This window comes from Crocodylus porosus, unplaced genomic scaffold, assembly GCF_001723895.1.
Source record: "Crocodylus porosus isolate Cpor-Errol unplaced genomic scaffold, CroPor_comp1, whole genome shotgun sequence".
Taxonomy (NCBI): domain Eukaryota; kingdom Metazoa; phylum Chordata; order Crocodylia; family Crocodylidae; genus Crocodylus; species Crocodylus porosus.
In genome coordinates, this window is record NW_017728886.1 from 240,548,357 (window position 1) to 240,566,741 (window position 18,385).

The following is an 18,385-nucleotide window of genomic DNA, read 5'->3' on the forward strand; positions in this document are numbered from 1 at the left end:
AAGATCTGGGAGATGGCATCCCACTCTGCTTTGTTAAGGGTGCTGCTGATCCCAATCTCCCTGAGCAAGGCCATCTCATGGATGGCCTTCTGTTGCTCCACCAGCCTTTCCAACATCAGGTATGTGGAGTTCCATCAAGTCTCCATACCCTGCATGGTTTTGTGCTGTGGGATGCTCAGCTCACCTTCCTGCATTTCGAAATCAGCTGGGTGGTAATGATGGCACCATCACTGGCAGCCCTGTCCCCCTCCAAGGCATCTCTGACTATGAAGTGGAACCTATGTGCCATACAACAAATGACAACAACGTTGGCATCACAAACTGCCTTGACCAAACTGGCCCCATTGTTGGTGACCATGAACCTGCAGATGAGCTCACCCTATTCAGTGAGCCACCCCTGCACCATGTGGTTCATGGCCACCATGATCTCCTTTGCCATGTGGGACTCATCCATCACCTCTGCTTGAAGGAGAGCCCACCAACAGCCTGACTGATCACACCAGTGCCCTGATGGAGAGGTAGGTATGACCTCCACCCCAGCTGCTTCAGATGTCCAAGGTGAAGTGCAGAGATACCTGCAGACCTGTCTTGAACAGCTCCTCCATCAAGTACTCCCTGCATGCCTCAGACAGGGAGGTAACCACCGTCCTGCTAAAGGTGGTGCATGCGGGCATTTGATAAGATGGGGCCACAAGTGCCATGAGCCCCCTGAACCCTGGCTGCTCAACTAAGAAGGGCTAGCCATCCAGAACAAGCATCTCCCCAATGCTCTGGGTGACCTTGCTCCCCACTTTGCAATGCACCCCACTTTGCAGCTTTTCCCCACCGCTCCAGGGTGGCCTGCCTCTGCTTTGTGGGGGCGGGAGCTTTGGAGCAAGAGGGGGACTTCCCTTTGGGCACGCTTCCACTGGTGCCAGGCTGAGGAGGAGCAAGGGCAAGGGAGTGCTGCCTCCTGAGATGGAGGAGCATCACCACAGTGGTTAAGACAGCATACTTGGGATCATCTGCCACCTCAAAATGATCCCACACTATGCTACCCCCTTGCTTCTGGGTTGAGGGTGGTGATCCTGCCTTATCCCCCTCCTCAGCAGGCAGAGGCACAACAACAGGAGGAACTGACTCAGCTGAGCCACTTGTCTCCACAACCTCAACCTCTTCTGAGGTGCTTTCCAGAGAAGACCTTACTCTAGGGGAACTTTGATGGGTGTGGAGCACAAAGTCAGGTTCCCCCTCGTTCCTCAGAATTTCTTTAGCTAAGGTGCTCAGGTCCCCTGCTTCCAGATCCAGCTTCTCCTCTGGTGCTCAGAGGCTCATGCTGGGAGATGAAATTGGGGTGGAGACTGTCATCCTGGTGCTGGTGACTATTTCTGGTGTTTGAGGAGGTGGTACAGGGACAGGTACTGCTCCCATCTCCTTGCTCCCACTGGCAGCAGAAGACTTATCACTGCAGGAAAGAGGGTGCATATATGTTTGGGAGGGGAAGGAACTTGCAGTTCTCCCCCTGCCCCGTCTAGCCCCTCTCCCACCCCTGCCAGAAGACCTGGAACCTATGTTTCTGGCACACTTCATATTAATCTCTGCTGTGTGGGAAAATGTGTGTGTGTGCAACTGTAATATCTCTTCTTCTCTGATTACTGTATGCATGTGTAAGTAATAATATTAATATCTCTTCTTTCGTGTGTGTGTGTGTGTGTGTGTGTGTGTGTGTGTGTGTGTGTGTAATGTACATGCTTTCCTGCACAGTGATGGATCACACTGCCAGGAAAAACACAGCTTTTTAAAAAAAAAATGTGTGTGGGAAAATAATAAGAACAAATAAGAGGTTTTTGGAGGAAGAATATGTTGAAAGAAATGGATTGGGTAGGGATAAGTAGAGGGATTCTAGGCAAGAATAAGCCGTATCTAATCCTTCCCAAGAACAGAGACTATCAGGACATTGACTAGGAAGCCAAGCCAGTCCAGTAGTACCTTTTACATGCTGTTACTCAGGCAGAAACAGCTCACAAAAGGGGCCAAAATGCTGCAGACAGAGGCTTATGTGTTGTTTCTACATCACTCCCCCTGGAGCACTGTGTTTGGAAGGGGACTCAGGGAAAGGTCATAGTCACTGTGCAGCTCCAGATGTCAGTCTTTCCTACCCTCCTCCCACCACTCCTCCTCCCTCTTCTCAATTTCTGTTCCCTTGAAAGAATGCTTTCTGAATTTCTGAATCTTTTCTGAATTGAATTTTTTGTCTCCCAATTCAATTCGAATTCGGTGATTCAGCCTCCAAATTAGGCCAAATCTTCTCCAAATCAAAACAGTAACCAATGCTTCATACACCCCTGTTTGGTACCATCTGCAAGACTGGAGATTTTACTGTGCACTCCCATTTCTAGGTTACTAACAATACAGTTTTGTTTTGTCTTGTGGTTTCTTTCCTTTTTTAAAAATTGTTTTACAAAATTTTGCATTTGTCAAGCATTCCTTTAATCGGTCTAATTAAACATTTGTAGCATGGACTGGCCAAATTTAAATCAGAGTGATTTAAATAACTAATTTCAACCATGATTTAAGTCAGCAAGCAGGAAAACTTGATCAAAATAATCAATTTTAATATTGTATGCAATTTGTAATTAATATTTAATGATCAATTTTAATGTTGCGTTTATATTTTTTGGCTATTTTTTAAAAGAAGTCTGATTCTCCTTTGCTGATAACCACTAAGACTAATTGATTTGCAGCTAAATATACCCTTTACATTAAATTTGATGCTATGTTTGCTAATCAGCACTATGCATGTCAGCATTTATACATTTGCATCAAGAATTGTAATCTTAATCATCTATTATGTTATAAAGTAATGAATGACAGAGCTTATTTTCTGTATCCTTGATTTGTTACTCATGATTTGTGTCAACATTTTTAATGGAAATTAAAATTCCAATTAAAATGCAGAACAATGTCATTTTAAAATTATTTCTATAAATTAAGTAAAATGTCATATGCAAAACAAAGACATAGTCAATATCTGTAGTTAGTGAACTGAACCAGTTGCTTCTGATCACCATGTCCTTCAAGGTTTTAGAATTAACAGATCTCAACTTCTCACGCCTAGTTTTTATTCAAAGATTGGAAAGAAAAGTAATCCCTCCTGCTTTTTTAACTGTCAATCAGTTTCTCATCTTTGAATCAGCTAGTCATTGAACTAAACTAAATATACAAAAAATATTCGCTTTGCATCTTCAGACAAGTCTATCTATGTCAAAAACTGGTTTAGAATTTCAACAAATTCTAATTCCAGATGCTAAACCAGTGATTTTCCCCAGTGAGATTATCTGAATTTGTTTAAAACTCTCTCATCTTCCAAGAAAGGTTCAACCATAATTAGAAAAAAGCTTTGATTTGAGACTCTTTTAAAAAACGCTTGGTAATTTTAGATTACTGACATAGTATAATATTTTCAAAGACACCTGAGTGAGTTAGGTGAAGCCCCTTTTTACTGACTTGCATTTAGACCAATTTTCCTAAGTGTCCAAGTCATATTTGAAAATGAGATTTTTATCTTCAGTGTTCCTGAATATCTGAATTTACCATTTTTTTCAAAAGCAATAATACTTTTAAAACAGTTGTCCAAGTTTCAATTTATTCTAAATGTGATAGATTTAGGACCACTGTTCTAGATTAGTGAGCAATGTCTTCAGAAAACTAGTTATAAAATACTGGAGTTTAGGTTTCATAATCCATTTATACTGACCTAAATCCTCCAGTCCAATTTAACTGAAGATCAAAATATGTATCTGAACAAGGTAGATAAAATTATTTATAGAATGTTACATAAATAGTGAGAATTTTTTTCTTTAATCCAGAGCCTGGATTAGCAAATCATGCCCAGAGCTGCCCAATTTTATCAGATTCAAGGTTGATAAATAAGCAAATGAACCAAAGTAACATTTAAAAGAAATTCAGATCTGTTCTGGCTTTCTGACAATAACAACACTACTACTAATTCCTCCTTTAAAAAAAAGAATGAAGGAATTGAGCCATCCATGATATCTCAATTTAGATTGCAGAGGTTCGAGGTACAAATTAAAATCTTAAACAAAACCCATATCCAGATACAGGAGCTTAAGGGAATAAGAAGCATCTATTCTAGTCATCATTTATCTCTAGCCTGATTCTAGACCTTCAGTTATAAAGTAGCCGGAAACAAAAAGGACACTTCCATGATAAATTTATAGCCAGCTTGGTAATGTAGCACAATACAGAATTAGCTGTAATACATTTATGAAAAACATAGAGAAAGCTAAGCTTTATTGGAATACATTTACAAGTTAAAGTTAATTATGTTGTATATAATACAGAACATTGAAGAGGTATAAATGGCAAACAGTTCTGTTTGCATATAGGCTAACCAAGAGAATGGTCTGCAAAATCTGTTTTCATACTAATAAGCTGAGCATGACAAATTGCAAGATCAAAAGAACTGCTATTTCAATGATAAATAAAAGACACTTGAAAAGTCATGCATATTAGAAATGCCTTTTTTGTGAAACATCCAGATCCTAAAAGTAGTTTTTATTGTTGTTTTGTTTCCTTTTGAAATTTATGTGGGGTCACTGAAATGTTCAACCATAGCCTCACCAAGTTACAAAGTTATGTTTTAGAAACATATGATGTGAAACAGCTGTTGGTCAGTTCCTACTAAGGTTAAGTATAGCTGTTCATAGCTAATATAGTATTGCCCACAGTTGCGTGTGAGAAGCACAAAGGTTGAGAAGAATTTGAACAAGGATACTGAGCAGGCAATGAGGTTGGGATGCTTGTGTGAGTGGAGCTACATGTGCGGAAGCAAAAAGGGTGAGTCACATGAATGAAAGAGGAGGAAGAGCAGAGAACAGGCCTGTGTGTTTTGGGGGGAGGCACACAGGCAAGGGTGGCAAGCAGAAGGCAGAAATAGGCAATGAAGCAGAAATTGCTGTGGAAAGAAAATAAGCATGCAGCTTCTTTGGAAGGAGAGTGGAGGGAAGGAAATGATAGAAATGAGATGCAGAGGAAGGAAGGTAAAGAAGCAGGAACTATGAGAGTTGAGTAGTTTTGGAGGGGGAAGAAAATTAATGGAAAAATAAAGCAGGAAAAGTGGAGAACAAAAGAAGTAGAAGATAATGCCGGCAATGAAGGGGAGAGAGAATGCAGGCTGAAGCTCCACTGCCTACTTTGAATCTCAGGTCAAACTATTAAAGACAGGTCATCTAAACTCCTAAGCTAACATGGTCTATGTATCATCAGCTGATTCTTCAAGATACATATCAACATCCTTAGGGCCTTTGATAAGGTTTGAATTGCAGTGTCCAACAGAAGGACATAAAAACCTACTTCAATGCATGAGTTTTTGTGACATAAAATGGGCCTACTGCTGTCACTAGGACAGGGGCTGGCAATTATTTTGGGTAGAGGGCCACTTAAGGAGTTTTGATAAGCTGTTGAGGGCTGTATGGATAGCCCCACCTTTGACAGGTGCCCTGCCCCCTGGGTACCATCTTGGGACCAGAAGTCCCACTCCCTAACCCCTGACCTTTGTCACCAGAAGTCCCTTCCCTTACCCCCGGAAATAGTACTTTTGAGGCGGTTTGCCACCTTAAAACCAGAAAAAAAATGATCATACACTGAAAGCCAAACACCTATAAAACAGGGGCTGGCAACCCCTGGCATGCATGCTGAGCATGGCATGCAAGGCCATTTTCTTTAGCACGCATTGTGGCCATGGAGGCAGCAGCTGTTTGCAGCCTCCTGGCTGCAGCCAGTCCCAGCTCTGGGTAGCTGCTGCCTGCCAGGTGCCCAGGCTGCTCCCAGCAGGCAGCTGAGATGCTGCAAGCCCTGCTGAGAGCAGCCCAAGCTCTATGGCTATCAGCAGCTACCCAGAACTGGGGCCAGCTGCAGCCAGGAGGCTACAAACAGCTGCTGCCTCCTCACCCCGGCCCCAGTAGGCGCAGTGCCTTCCTGGAGCCTGGGGCTGGAAGACAGCTGGGGCTAGGGCCAGAGCTGGGCCAGGAGGGCAGCAGCTGTTTGTAGCCTCCTGGCTACAACTGGCCCTGGCTCTGCATTGGAACCCAGCATGGCAGGGCACAGAGGGGAGGCGGGGGCAGAAAGCTGCCTGCTCCCAGCTCCCCGCTGCCCTGCCACACTTCCCCTGCAGGCAGGGGAAGCAGCAAGGGGCACAACCCTGTGCTGCTGCCCATGCTTCTCCCGTGTACACAGGGGAAGTGTGGCAGGGCAGCAGGGAGCTTGGAGCAGGCAGCTTTCTGCCCCCGCCCCACCATTGTGCCCTGCCATGCCAGGTTCCAACACTGCTTTGCAGAAGCAGCGAAGGCAGCACAGCAGGGAACATTGCTGGTATGTGCTGCCTCCCTGGAGCCCAGGGCTGTGGCTGGGAGGCAGCTGGGGCCAGGGCTGGGGCAGAGAGGCAGCAGATGTTTGCAGCTGGCCCAGGTTCTGGGTAGATGCTGTTAGCAACAGAGCCCAGGCAGGGGCTTTGGATGGGGGGAAAGAGGTAGCAGGGCTGGAGAGCATCCTGCCATGTACCCCCTGCTCTCATTTTGTTTTTCTGGCATGCCAGCACTCTGGCTCCTTCCAAGGTAGGCATTGTGGGGGGGTTTGGCACTCTGGCCATAAAACATGGCATACCCCTATACTACAACATATTTTAATTTTATTATAAAAAATATTTTTGTTATGATTTGTGTTTGTGTACTGCATATGGAGGTGATTGCATAATAAGTCAAAAATGAATTCTTATTTTTGTATATTGGGGGTTAGTGGTATGTGTGGGGTATGTGGATATGTATGGTGGGTTGTGGGGGGCGTGGTAGGATGTGGAGGGGTGCCTTTGTAGGGGTTTGTGAGGGAGTGTGACTGTGTGAGACATAGGGTATGTTGGGGCTTGTGTATATGTTGGGAGTTGTGGTGGCAGGGTGTAGGGTGTGAGGAAGGGTTTGGGGACCCCTCCACACTCTCCCCATGGTGTGGCAGCAGGCAGGGCACTCAGGACTCAGTGCAGTGAGGGGCGCAACCTCCAATGGGCTGTCTGTATCACTGCTGCTCCCTGCCACTCGCACACAGCCCATGCACTTGCATAGCACAAGAAGGAAGCCCCACGAACTGAAGCCAGCTGCCTTCCACCAGGGATATGCTGCAGAGAAGGGAAGCCACAGGCACCTTCCCCTGGAGGGCAAGGAAGGCAGCTGGCTCCAGCACCTAAGGCTTCTCTCTGGCGCTGTGCAGCCCCAGGGAGGAAGCCAACCAGCTCCAGCACATGGGGCTTCCCTTCCATGCTGTGCAAGCACTGGGCCTGTGTGTAAGTGGCAGGGAGAAGCAGTAATACACACAGCCCAGTGGAGGTTGCACCCCTTGCTGTGATATGCAGCACTGGCTGGAGCTGTGCCCCACTGAGCACCTGTGCCCTTAGTGCCCGGCCTCCTGCTGCTGCTGCCACCACCTGCCAAGACTGTACACCATAAGGGAAGTGTGGGAGGGTCCCCATACCCCCCCCCCCACCTCCACCATCAACACTCTGTGCTCCTGCCCAGATGCAACCTCACTCCCTCTGTTGCCCTACCTGCTGCCTGGAGCTGGCAAGAGACCAGGAAAGCGGAGCACGTTCCCAGGGGCTGCAGCAGTTGCAGCAGTTGCAGCAGCTGGCCAGCAGGGCCCTTCCACCCACAAGGCTGGGAGTGGGGCAATAGGGTCCATCTGGGTCTGTGTATACATGTGGGTGCCTTGCTCCCACCCTTGTGGGTGGAAGACCTGGGCAGGGCACAATTTCTGATGGGCATAGTGGGCCAGATTAAAGTGCTTGGAGAGCAGATCTGGCTCATAGGCTGTATTTTGCCCATTCTTGCACTAGGATCAGCTTTGGAAGACTGAAGAAACTAAGGGTCTAGGTAAGAAAACATTTTTAATCAATAAATTCAATAAGCAATAATGTCAGTCTAGTCTGCTAATATATTGCTTCATTACTAGAAACTTTTAAATAATTGCCAAACCACAATAAGTGTGTTTTTAGCCATCAATTAGTATTTTACAAAGATACAATTGTCTTGTTAAATCTAAATTGACTGCAGATTCAGAAATCATAATATAAAGCAGAGCTGGGATTTTCAGCTTCCAGACAATGCATGGCAGCTCTGCTAGCATGATAAAGAGTAATGCCAATAATCTTCAAAGTAAGAAGGATGTAACCATATCCTTATCAAGTTTTTGTAAGAAAAAGGCAAGGTACCCTAAGAAGCAGGTGATATCTATACCTCAGTTTTCTTGGCAAATACATTTTATTTCCAAAATCTCAAATGTTTGTTGGACCACATATTTGACTTGCCACTTCAGATTTGACAATAAAACTATGTTTTAATTAAAGGGAATAATAATAAAAGGAGTTACTTTGTTTAAAACTTAAAAGGTGGATTTGATTTAAAGTTGACCATATCTTCTTACTGATCAGTGGATCTACTGATGTCTTATTATGGATTTCATAGACATTAGGGTTGGAAGAGACCCCGGAGGATCATCGAGTCAGCTAGAGTCAAAGGATCCCAGCAAGATAAGCATCTAAACATTTCTTAAAAGTGGCCAGAGTAGGTGCTTGAAGCACCTCTAGAAGGAGTCTATTCCAGGCCTTGGGGGCTTGGACAGTGAGGCAGGGCACTATTGGTGCCTGCCACTTTAAGGGCTGGGTCAGGCATCCAGCAGATGCCTGATGGCAGCAGCTATTTTGAGAACCTAGTATATAAAGGCTGCAGTCTGCTGCTGCCAGTCTGGGTAGAAACATCACCTGACTGATCTGCAGCAGAAACACCAGAAGGTAAGGGCAAGAGCTTATGGGGATGGCTAGGAGGCTCTTGGTCCAGGGCACAACCTAAAACTGCACTCTGCCAGAGATAGATGGCCTGGTAGGGCTCTGAGTGGCATGGGAGCCCCCGGGAAATGCCAGGTCAGTTACCACCCTGATGAAAGGCGGGTCAAGGTACCTTAACCCCAGCTCCCACAACTGGGTGGGTCACCCCATACTAAGGTCCAAGAAGGTGGACCCATGTAAAAGAGTGTAGGCTAGTTCTTTAGAAGCCTGACTTGAGGCACGCTTGACTGGTCAGTGCTGGGGCTAGGACCAGAAGGTCAGAAGGGCCAGAAGGGCCAGGGGCCCACTGCAAGGGATGCCCAGAGCCAAGGGCCTGGGATTCTGGCTGGTCTTGGAAATGAGGCCAGGGCCTGTTTGGCCAAAGGTCCCAGGGAGGCCACACCCAAGAGTGCAAGGAACTTGGCATTCCAGAATGAAGGTGGAGTAGGCCACCTGATTGAAGGGATACATTTGGGGTCCAGACCAGAGGATTATGGGGCCCTGTGTTGGGCTGGAGATGCTAAGAACTGTGATGCCATCTGCAATGCATAGGCTGCGGTGTAGGGATGATTGGAGCCGCAGATAGCACCCCCTGGCATCACGGCAGGCAATGGCCAGTTTCCCATGTTATACCGTCAGTTTATGGAAACATGAAAGTCATGGCAGGTGGACTGTCCCATAAAGACAGGTAGGTGGGCTGGCATGAGATCTGGCCCCGAGAGATGCCCCCTGTCACAGACAGTAAAGAAGTTTTTCCTTATGTCCAACCTAAAATGGTCTTGGAGGAATTTGTAATCATTGGACCTCATCATCCCTTGGGGCACTCTGGCATTCCCCCATATCCTGATGCACACCCCTTATATACCTATAGGCTGCCACCAGGTCACCCCTGAGCCTGCGCTTCTCCAGGCTCTCAGCTTCTCTTCATAAGGCCTATCCTCTTGCCCTCTGATCATGTGTGTGGCTCTCCTCTGGATGGTCTCAAGCTTCTCCACATCCTTCTTAAATTCTGGAGCCCAGAACTGGATGCAATACTCCAGCTGCAGTCTCACCAAGGCCAAGTACAGCAGGAGGATGACATCCTGAGATTTACTTGAGAAGCATCTATGGATGCAAGCTAGAGTTTTGTTCACTTTACCAGCTGCGACATCACATTGGTGAATCACGTTCATTTTGTGGTCAGTCATGATACCCGAGTCCCTTTCGGCCGTGGTGCTAGCGAATGTAGCACTGCTGAGCCTATAAGTGTAATGCAGGTTTTTTCCCCTGAAGTGGAGTACCTTGCATTTATCCATATCGAATATCATCAGGTTTTTATTTGCCCACCTTCTAAGCCTATCAAGTTCAGCCTGGATCACTAGCCAATCCTTGGGTGTGTAGCTCCCATGGCACACCAAAAGCATCCAGGAACATCTCAAAGCTAAAAAGGAGGCGTACACTCAATGGAAGGGAGGGGCCATCATAAAGGAGGATTATACCTTCACTGCTCAACATTGTAGGGGGGCTGTTAAGAAGGCTAAGGCAGAGACGGAACTGGGACTAGCAACCCAGATCCTTTTTTAAATACATAGGGGGTAAAAAGAAGGTACCGGGTAATTTGGGGCCTCTGCAGGACACGCTAGGAAATCTAGTGGTCACATCAGATGACAAAGCTAACCTCTTTAACAATTTATTTCCCTCCATTTTTCTGAGCAGGGACCAAGTCATCCCCCCTACCAGGATCCCTGAGGGGACCCAGGGGAGGTGTAGCCAGGCTCAGGGTCAATGAGGACCTAGTCAGGGAACTTCTGGTGGGACTAGACATGTTAAAATCAGCAGGTCCCTATGATCTACACCCCAGAGTGCTGAGGGAATTAACAGAGGTCATTGCGGGACCCCTGGCACAGCTTTACGAGCACTCGTGGTGCTCTGGTAAGGTGCCAAAGGACTGGAAAAGGGTGAATGTGGTCCCCATTTTCAAAAAAGGGAGGAAAGAGGACCCAGGAAATTATAGGCCCATTAGTCTAATCTTGGTCCTGGGGAAGCTTTTTGAGAAAATTATCCAGGAGCAATCTGCAAGGGACCAGCAAGGGAGATTATGCTTAGGGGCAACCAACATGGGCTCATTAGAGGCAGGTCCTGTCAGACCAACCTGGTGGCCTTTTATGACTAGGTCATAAAATCCTTGGATGCAGGTGCTGCGGCGGACATAGTCTTTCTGGACTTTAGGAAGGCCTTCAACACTGTCTCAAATCCCATTCTCATTAAAAGAACTAGGAGACTGTGACATCAATGCCTACAGTCAGATAGGTTGCAAATTGGCTGGAGGGCTGAACCCACAGAGTGGTGGTGAACAGGTCATTTCTGACCTGGACGGATGTGGGCAGTGGGGTTCCCCAGGTCTTGGTCCTCAGGCCCGCACTGTTCAACATCTTCATCAGTGACTTGGACAAAGGTGTGAAAAGCACCTTGTTCAAAGTTGCGGATGTCACTAAGATGTGGGCACGTTAGAGGAGAGGGACAGACTGCAACTAGATCTAGACAGGTTATAGGGGTGCGCAGTTGAGAACAGGATGGGTTTCAATACTGACAAGTGCAAGGTGTTGCACCTGGGGAGGAAGAACCAACAGCATACCTACAGGCTGAGGAACTCTCTTCTCATCAGCACAGAGGCAGAAAAGGATCTTGGAGTCACTATTGATTCCAAGATGAACATGGGCCGCCAATGTGAGGACACAGTCAGGAAGGCTAACCGCACCTTGTCATGCATCCACAGATGCATCACGAGCAGGTCCAAGGAGAAGATCCTCCCCCTTTATGTGACACTGGTCAGGCCGCACTTGGAGTACTGCATCCTGTTCTGGGCGCCGCACTTCAGGAGGGATGTAGCCAGCATCGAGAGGGTCCAGAGGAGGCCACTCACATGACTGGGGGGCAAAGCAGGCCCTACGAGGGGAAGCTACAGGACCTGAACCTGTTCAGCCTCCACAAAGGAAGGCTGAGAGGGGATCTGCCATTTATAAACTGTCCAAGGGGGACCAGCAGCAATGGGAGAGTCCCTGTTCTCCCAAGCACTACCGGGAGTAACAAAGAATAACAGCCATAAGTTGATGGAGAGTAGATTCAAGCTAGATATCAGGAGGCATTATTTCACTGTCAGGACATCTAGGATCTGGAACCAACTTCCAAGGGAAGTGGTCCTCTCTCCCACCTTTGGGGTCTTCAAAAGGAGGCTTGATAATCACCTAGCCAGGGTCATTTGACCTCAGCATTCTTTCCTGCCCATGGCAGGGGCTCGGACTTAATGATCTTCTCATGTCCCTTCTGACCCTACCAACTATGATGCTCTACCCCAAAGTTTGGTGTCATAGCAAACTTGGCCAGTCCGCTTCTGACACAAGACGTCCACATTGTAAATAAAGATGTTAAAGAGTACAGGTCCAACAATGGAGCCTTGGAAGACACCACTGGTTATGGAGCGCCATGATGATTCAGTTCCATTAACTACTACTCTCTGAGTCTGACCTCGGAGCCAATACCTCAGCCACTGGACTGTGATGTAGCCGAGGCCACAGTGGCCAGTTTTTCCATGGGAAGATCATGGGACACCAGATCAAAAGCTTTTTTAAAGTCCAGAAATATGACATCAATCTCTTTGCCCTTGTCCAGGTGATATGGCACATGGTCATAAAAGGAAATGAGATTGGTCAGGAAAGACCTACCCACAACAAACCCAGTCTGGCTGTCCCTCAGGATGTTGCCATTAGCCAGTTTGCTGAGAATGGTCTTTTTGTTTTTTTCCCCAAAATCTTTCCAGGGATTGAAGTCAAGCTGACTGGCCTGTAGTTCCCTGGATCTACTTTCCTCCCTTTCTTGAAGATGGGCATGACATTGGCCTTCTTCCAATCTTCAGGCACTTCACCTGAGTGCCATGAGTTCTTGAATATCCTTGGCAGTGGCTGGGCTATGATGCCTGCTATCTCCTTAAATACTCTGGGGTGCAAACTACCAGGTCCAGCTGACTTGAAGATGCCCAGCCTCTCAACGTGTTCCTTTACAAGTACTGCGTACCTTACGCTAATGTTGGGTATAAATTCACCCTCACCCTGGCCATGCCACTCATGTTAGACAGGATGGTCCCTTTGGGCTGGTGAAAAACTGGTGCAAAGAACCCATTAAGCAGGTTGGCTTTTTCCTGGGTGTCGGTTGTCAGTTATCCCATTTGGTTTAGCAGGGGTCCAATGTTACCCTTGCTTTTCTTCCAACTCCCCACATATCTGAAAAAGGACGGTTTTTTTGTCCTTGATATGTGTAGCCAATTGGAGTTCGGTTGCAGCCTTGGCTTTCCTGGATCGCTCCATACAGGTACAGACCAGTACAGAATACTCCTCCTTAGTGGTGATACCTGTTTTCCATCCTTTATAAGTCTCTCTTTTTAAATGTAGGAGTTCCATGAGTTCCTTGCTGAGTCAAGGGGGTTACCGTACCCTTTTCCTACCTTTCTTCCGAGATGGGATAGACATCCCTTGTGCTTTCAGGATTGCTCCCTCAAGGAGCAACCACTCACCTTGAACTCCCCTCCTTGTCAAGTCATGTTGCCTTAGGGCCTCAAGAAACAAGCCTCCTGAGTTTATCAAAGTCAGCTTTCCTAAAGTTGAAGACTTCTGAATTTCTGACTGACTTGCCATCTTTGCGATGGATAGTAAAAGTGATCAGCTTGTGGTCACGGTCACCTAGCTTCCCTTCAATTTTTAGGTAACTGACTAGATCATCCCTAGATCATTATTATGAACTGGACTTGCTACAAAAATCTGTGGGGAATTCCATATATTATGATATGCTATGCTGAATGAGCACTTGTCAAGAAATTTCTTTTATTTTTGTAATGTTTTGTTATTGCTTGTAACATAATTTTTTTTCCTGCATGTGATTTCTTAAATGTAACAAACTAAACAGAATTGTTCAATAAATATTTATTCTGTGAATTCTCTTTAATTTCTACCCTTTATGAAACCCTATTGTTTTAAGGCAACAGTATTGGTGCTTATGACTTTGGAGATACCACCATTTGGCAACCTAGGGAGAAGGAACCTGACTTAGGATCTTAATAGAATGAGTATCCAGTGAAGGCTCAAGGGAACGCCAAAAAGTACCAAAACAGGAAGAGCAACAATCCATTTAGACAAAGGTCAAACTGAAATACTCAAGGCAGAGATTGATATGGGAAGTCAGCCTAATGTAGAATGAATAAACAAAGATATGATGGGTTTTATTTTATTACCTGATAAAATAATGGATTTTTTTAATGCTTATTTCCTTCTGAGATCCTTCCATTTAAAATTATTTAACTAGGTAAATTCTCTAGTAAAAATTTTGTCTAGGAGGAAAAATGTGATCTTTTCTTGGATATTTTCTTTCCTACAGATATGATTACATAGAAACTGTTCAGCTTTATGTCTTAAATGTATTTCTTGTTTATACCTTGAAATTCAAATACTTTAAAGCGAAATTAGTTCTCTTTCCTCCAGCAGGAAACTCTGTATCCATTACCACAGACAAATGATCTCTGAATTACGTGACTCATTGTGACTAGAAAAACTTTTAAAACAGTTTTGCAAATTCAAGTTGCATATATCACTTACATCTACCAAAGAAAATTAGTCTTGAAATTCAAAATTTCCATAATTCTGTAGCTGTTACATTTGGCTGTGGTATTTACTGTGTTATGCTTGGCATTGATGGTGGTTTTAAAACCATGTCAACATTTTCCATAAAAATATGCTCTATTGCTTCTTTTGCACAAATGGGCAAATGTTCCATTAATAAAATGTTAAACAGCTTTTGTGGCTATAAAGACATTAATAGGGCAGAAATCATTTTAACTAATACAAGTCAAGCCCTGTAATTCCCAGAGAGATTTTTAACCCAGTCAGCATTCTGGATTATTTTTAAACAAGCAAACACTCTTAAAGCCATCACCCCAAAAGATGACTGAGGTGTAACAAGAAGGTTCTGTGCCCCATGCGGTGGCAGCAGGAGCAGCAGCAGGGGCAGCTGTCAGGCCAGTTGCAGTGGCTGAACTGGCAGTGGCAGCAGCTCTGTTCTAAATCATGTGGGGCTTGAGCACTGGTTATGCTCTAGCCCACCTACAGTTATACTACTCATAACAGATTCAGAATAGACATCCTATTTCAAGAAAGAAGTATGTTATACTATTCTTTCCATATATTTATCTTACCTTAGCTTAAATACCAACAATGAGTGAGCTCTTAGTTAACAATGGGCATTCTACATGTGAGCTTTAATGTGCAGTAGCCTATTTTACATCGCACTAAAGTAGCATATAAAAAAACTGTGACATTAAATTAATGCACAGTAAAGCAGGCTACTGTGCATTAAGCATTGCCTAAAAAGTGTGTGCTTGTGCACATTAGCACTGCCTAATGTGCATTAATTTAGTAGTTCCGGGCACTTATACGTGTGCTCTAGGAGGCAGGGAGGGGAGGAGCGGTGCTTTAATTAGAGTGGCTCTGAAAGCCGCTCTAATTAAAGCACCCAGAGCATCTCATGTATCAGCATCCCCGTGCAACCCTAATACACAAGATGTGGGGGGCTGCTGGAGCACAGTAATTGCCATGCTCCAGCTGACTCGATTAATTGTGTCTGCTTCAATGTGCTAGAATTACCACATCAAACCAACCTCTCTGCTTGTGTACAGGCACCCTCACAACAGAGGTACTAAATTTAAAGCACATTAGGAAAACCACATTAATCTACATCTAGACATCTCCACTTGGGGTGTGATACCTCCTGTCACATGGAATTGCTAAATCAAGTGCAAAGAAAAGGATGGGACACAAACACAAATTAAAAGGTGAATATAAGGAAAACTGTTTCTGTATAGAAATTACTCAAGGAGAATCAAAATTGGTTGGATTGTTAATCTCAGAACAGGGAAATTTTTAAAGGCACTAAAGGCACATAGGACACAAACCCCATAGTGCCAACAGGAACAGGTAGTTGCGCTCCTGAAAGTCTGACCAGTACTTCAGGTCAAAAACACTGCTGCAACCAAAAACCAAGTTCTGTAAATCATGCACGGAAGTGTCCTTAGTGCCTTTAAACATTTCCACATTCTAAGAATAATAATTGATTTCTTAAGCCATGAACCAAGACTTACTTCTTGAATAAAATTATTAACGCTTCTTAACTCAAGAAACCTCTTGAGCTATTGCTGGGTAACAATGTTCTGTGTTTCATAGTTGCAGTATTGGCTACTATTGATGAATATACATATTTCTGAAAACTTTATTTTAAACTTTTTTTCCCCAATTAGGCTGGAAAAAATTGCTCATGTAAAATAGTTTTAAGTAGACAAGTTGCTCAATTCACAGTTGAGTATTGCAAATTAAGGCCAGGATCCCAAAGCACTTTACAAAAAGGATTTATAAACCATATCCAAGGACCATTTAATCCTTCACTGAAATGTAGCCACCTGGTAAGTATTAGGCAGCAACATTACATAACCTTTGGGAACAGAAAGTGAAGAATAACATATTCAAATGACACTGCATGGGGAATTTAGAAAAACAGACAAAATGTCATTACATGGGTTGAAATTTGGCCAAAGCACTGGAGTTAATGCTCCTATTCCTGTGAAAAGTACCACAAAATGATCTCATGCAGACCACATCTCATCTAAGACAGCACCAATCTTCTAACAGTACTGTATTCCACAATGACATGCTAAAGCACAGATTGCCACTAACCAACATGGTTTAAAAAAAATGAAATTGTTTGCATTTGTAACCCAAGTGATTTGGTGACTTAATTCTAATTAGTCTATGAAATATGAACATCATAACCATAAAATGGTATCAGTAGCAGCAATTTACACATTGGTGGATGCAATTCATGAACAGCACAACAGAATATTGTAAATATATAAAGAACCTACATGGATGCCCACAACATGAACATAGTAATGAAATAGGAACAGAAAGAAATATTAATGCTCATTTTTTAAAATACAGTTGTGTTTCTAGGTGCATATATGGAAGGGAATTCTACTGCACATTAGATGGATTAAATTTTTTTAAAGCATTAACTAAATGTAAAATTTGGGGGATTTTTGTATTTGTTGTTTTTGATTAAAATGGTACATCTTTTCTTTTCTTTTCTTTTTTTTTTCAGTCAGTCAAAAACTTTTCCACTCACTGCTCCACTAATACTCACACATTATAACTCCGGTGCTATGTGTTCAGTCACTTAAATTTTGTGTGAGAGCAAAAGAAGGAGAAAGACCTACCTCTTCTGTTCTGCATGTTTATATATATGTACGTATCTTAGGGTAATAATAAGTACATGAGGGGCTAGTAAATTATTCTTAAGTCCCTTAAGTTGATGTTGTGAGAAGTTGCCCATTCAAATAGGAACTTTTATTTATATCCCTCTCACTTCTCCCTAACAAAGGGTAATAAATAATTCACCATTTCATTTGCAGAATGATGTGTATCTTGGTCTGAGCTAAGGATTCCTTCAAGAAAGAAGGTTTATGATGATCCTGAGACATCTGTGAAAATAATATTGTTATATTCTGCAATACATCATCTTAAAATGTGTTTGAATTACTGTTTGCCAATAAAAGAGACATGTAGGTATAAAACAAGACATACGTGAACATCTGTTCATATCTGGTGTTCGGAGCCCATAGTATCCTGATGGGCAGGAATGCAAGCATTCACCATATTGCCTCATTCCTTCTCTTCGAAGAAAGAAGAATAACTTATGCTGGCATCTGATGCACCCATTGTCTTTCGAACAAGACAAACAGCCTTTGCAGATTGGATTTGGTCCATAGCTAGCTGCAAAATAAAAATATAAATTAAACTGTTAAAACCACTTTGGAAATAATTTTGGCTTGGAAAAAAAACCCAGTGGTATTTATCTACCACAAGTAGTTTTGGAAGGAATAAAGTTACAGTCCAGTGCACACATCATAATACGTCTGTAGTAGTAAGTGCCTTTCTAAACTGAAATTGTTAGAAATGTGATCTCCATGTTTTTAATTGGTGCATAGTATTTCTTAATGAAATTACACACCATTTTAATAAAATGTATGATTTTACAAGCACCACAAGACCAAGAGAAGTCAAATTAGTTACAGTAATACAAATAACGCCTAGGTACCAAAGTCTAGCTTTAACTGAAGTAGGCAAGCATGCCAGAGCAGTAGCAAAGAGCAGAAGAAAAGCACCCTGAAACAAACACACACCCTGCAGAGCCTCCATCAGGGATATTTCCACTTGAGCTGCAGTTACAAATCAAATGTATTTTAAAATTTTTAATTAATTTTTCCTTTTTCATGAGAATCTCAACAAGTTTCATTAATGACCCATTTTGAAGGACTTTTTGTTATTTGAACACCTGTCTGCTCAGTGGGCTGAAACCAATTCATCGGCATACAGGCCACAGAACAGCCTTTAAGTAATACCACAGCTGGTAATGTTCAAGAATCGTTATCTTCAACTATTTCAT

At 43.9% G+C, this 18,385-nt stretch overlaps 1 protein-coding gene across 1 annotated transcript in view; it reads right to left on the reverse strand.

Moving 5' to 3' along the window:
• Nucleotides 1-17,733, reverse strand: part of RSPO2 (R-spondin 2) — a 100,461-nt gene extending 82,728 nt beyond the window's left edge. Inside the window, exon 1 of the mRNA XM_019551871.1 lies at nt 17,524-17,733. Within this exon, the coding sequence (XP_019407416.1) occupies nt 17,524-17,605 (82 nt within the window). The 5' untranslated portion in view covers nt 17,606-17,733. The remainder of the gene's footprint in view (nt 1-17,523) is intronic.
• Nucleotides 17,734-18,385: the final 652 nt, after the last annotated feature.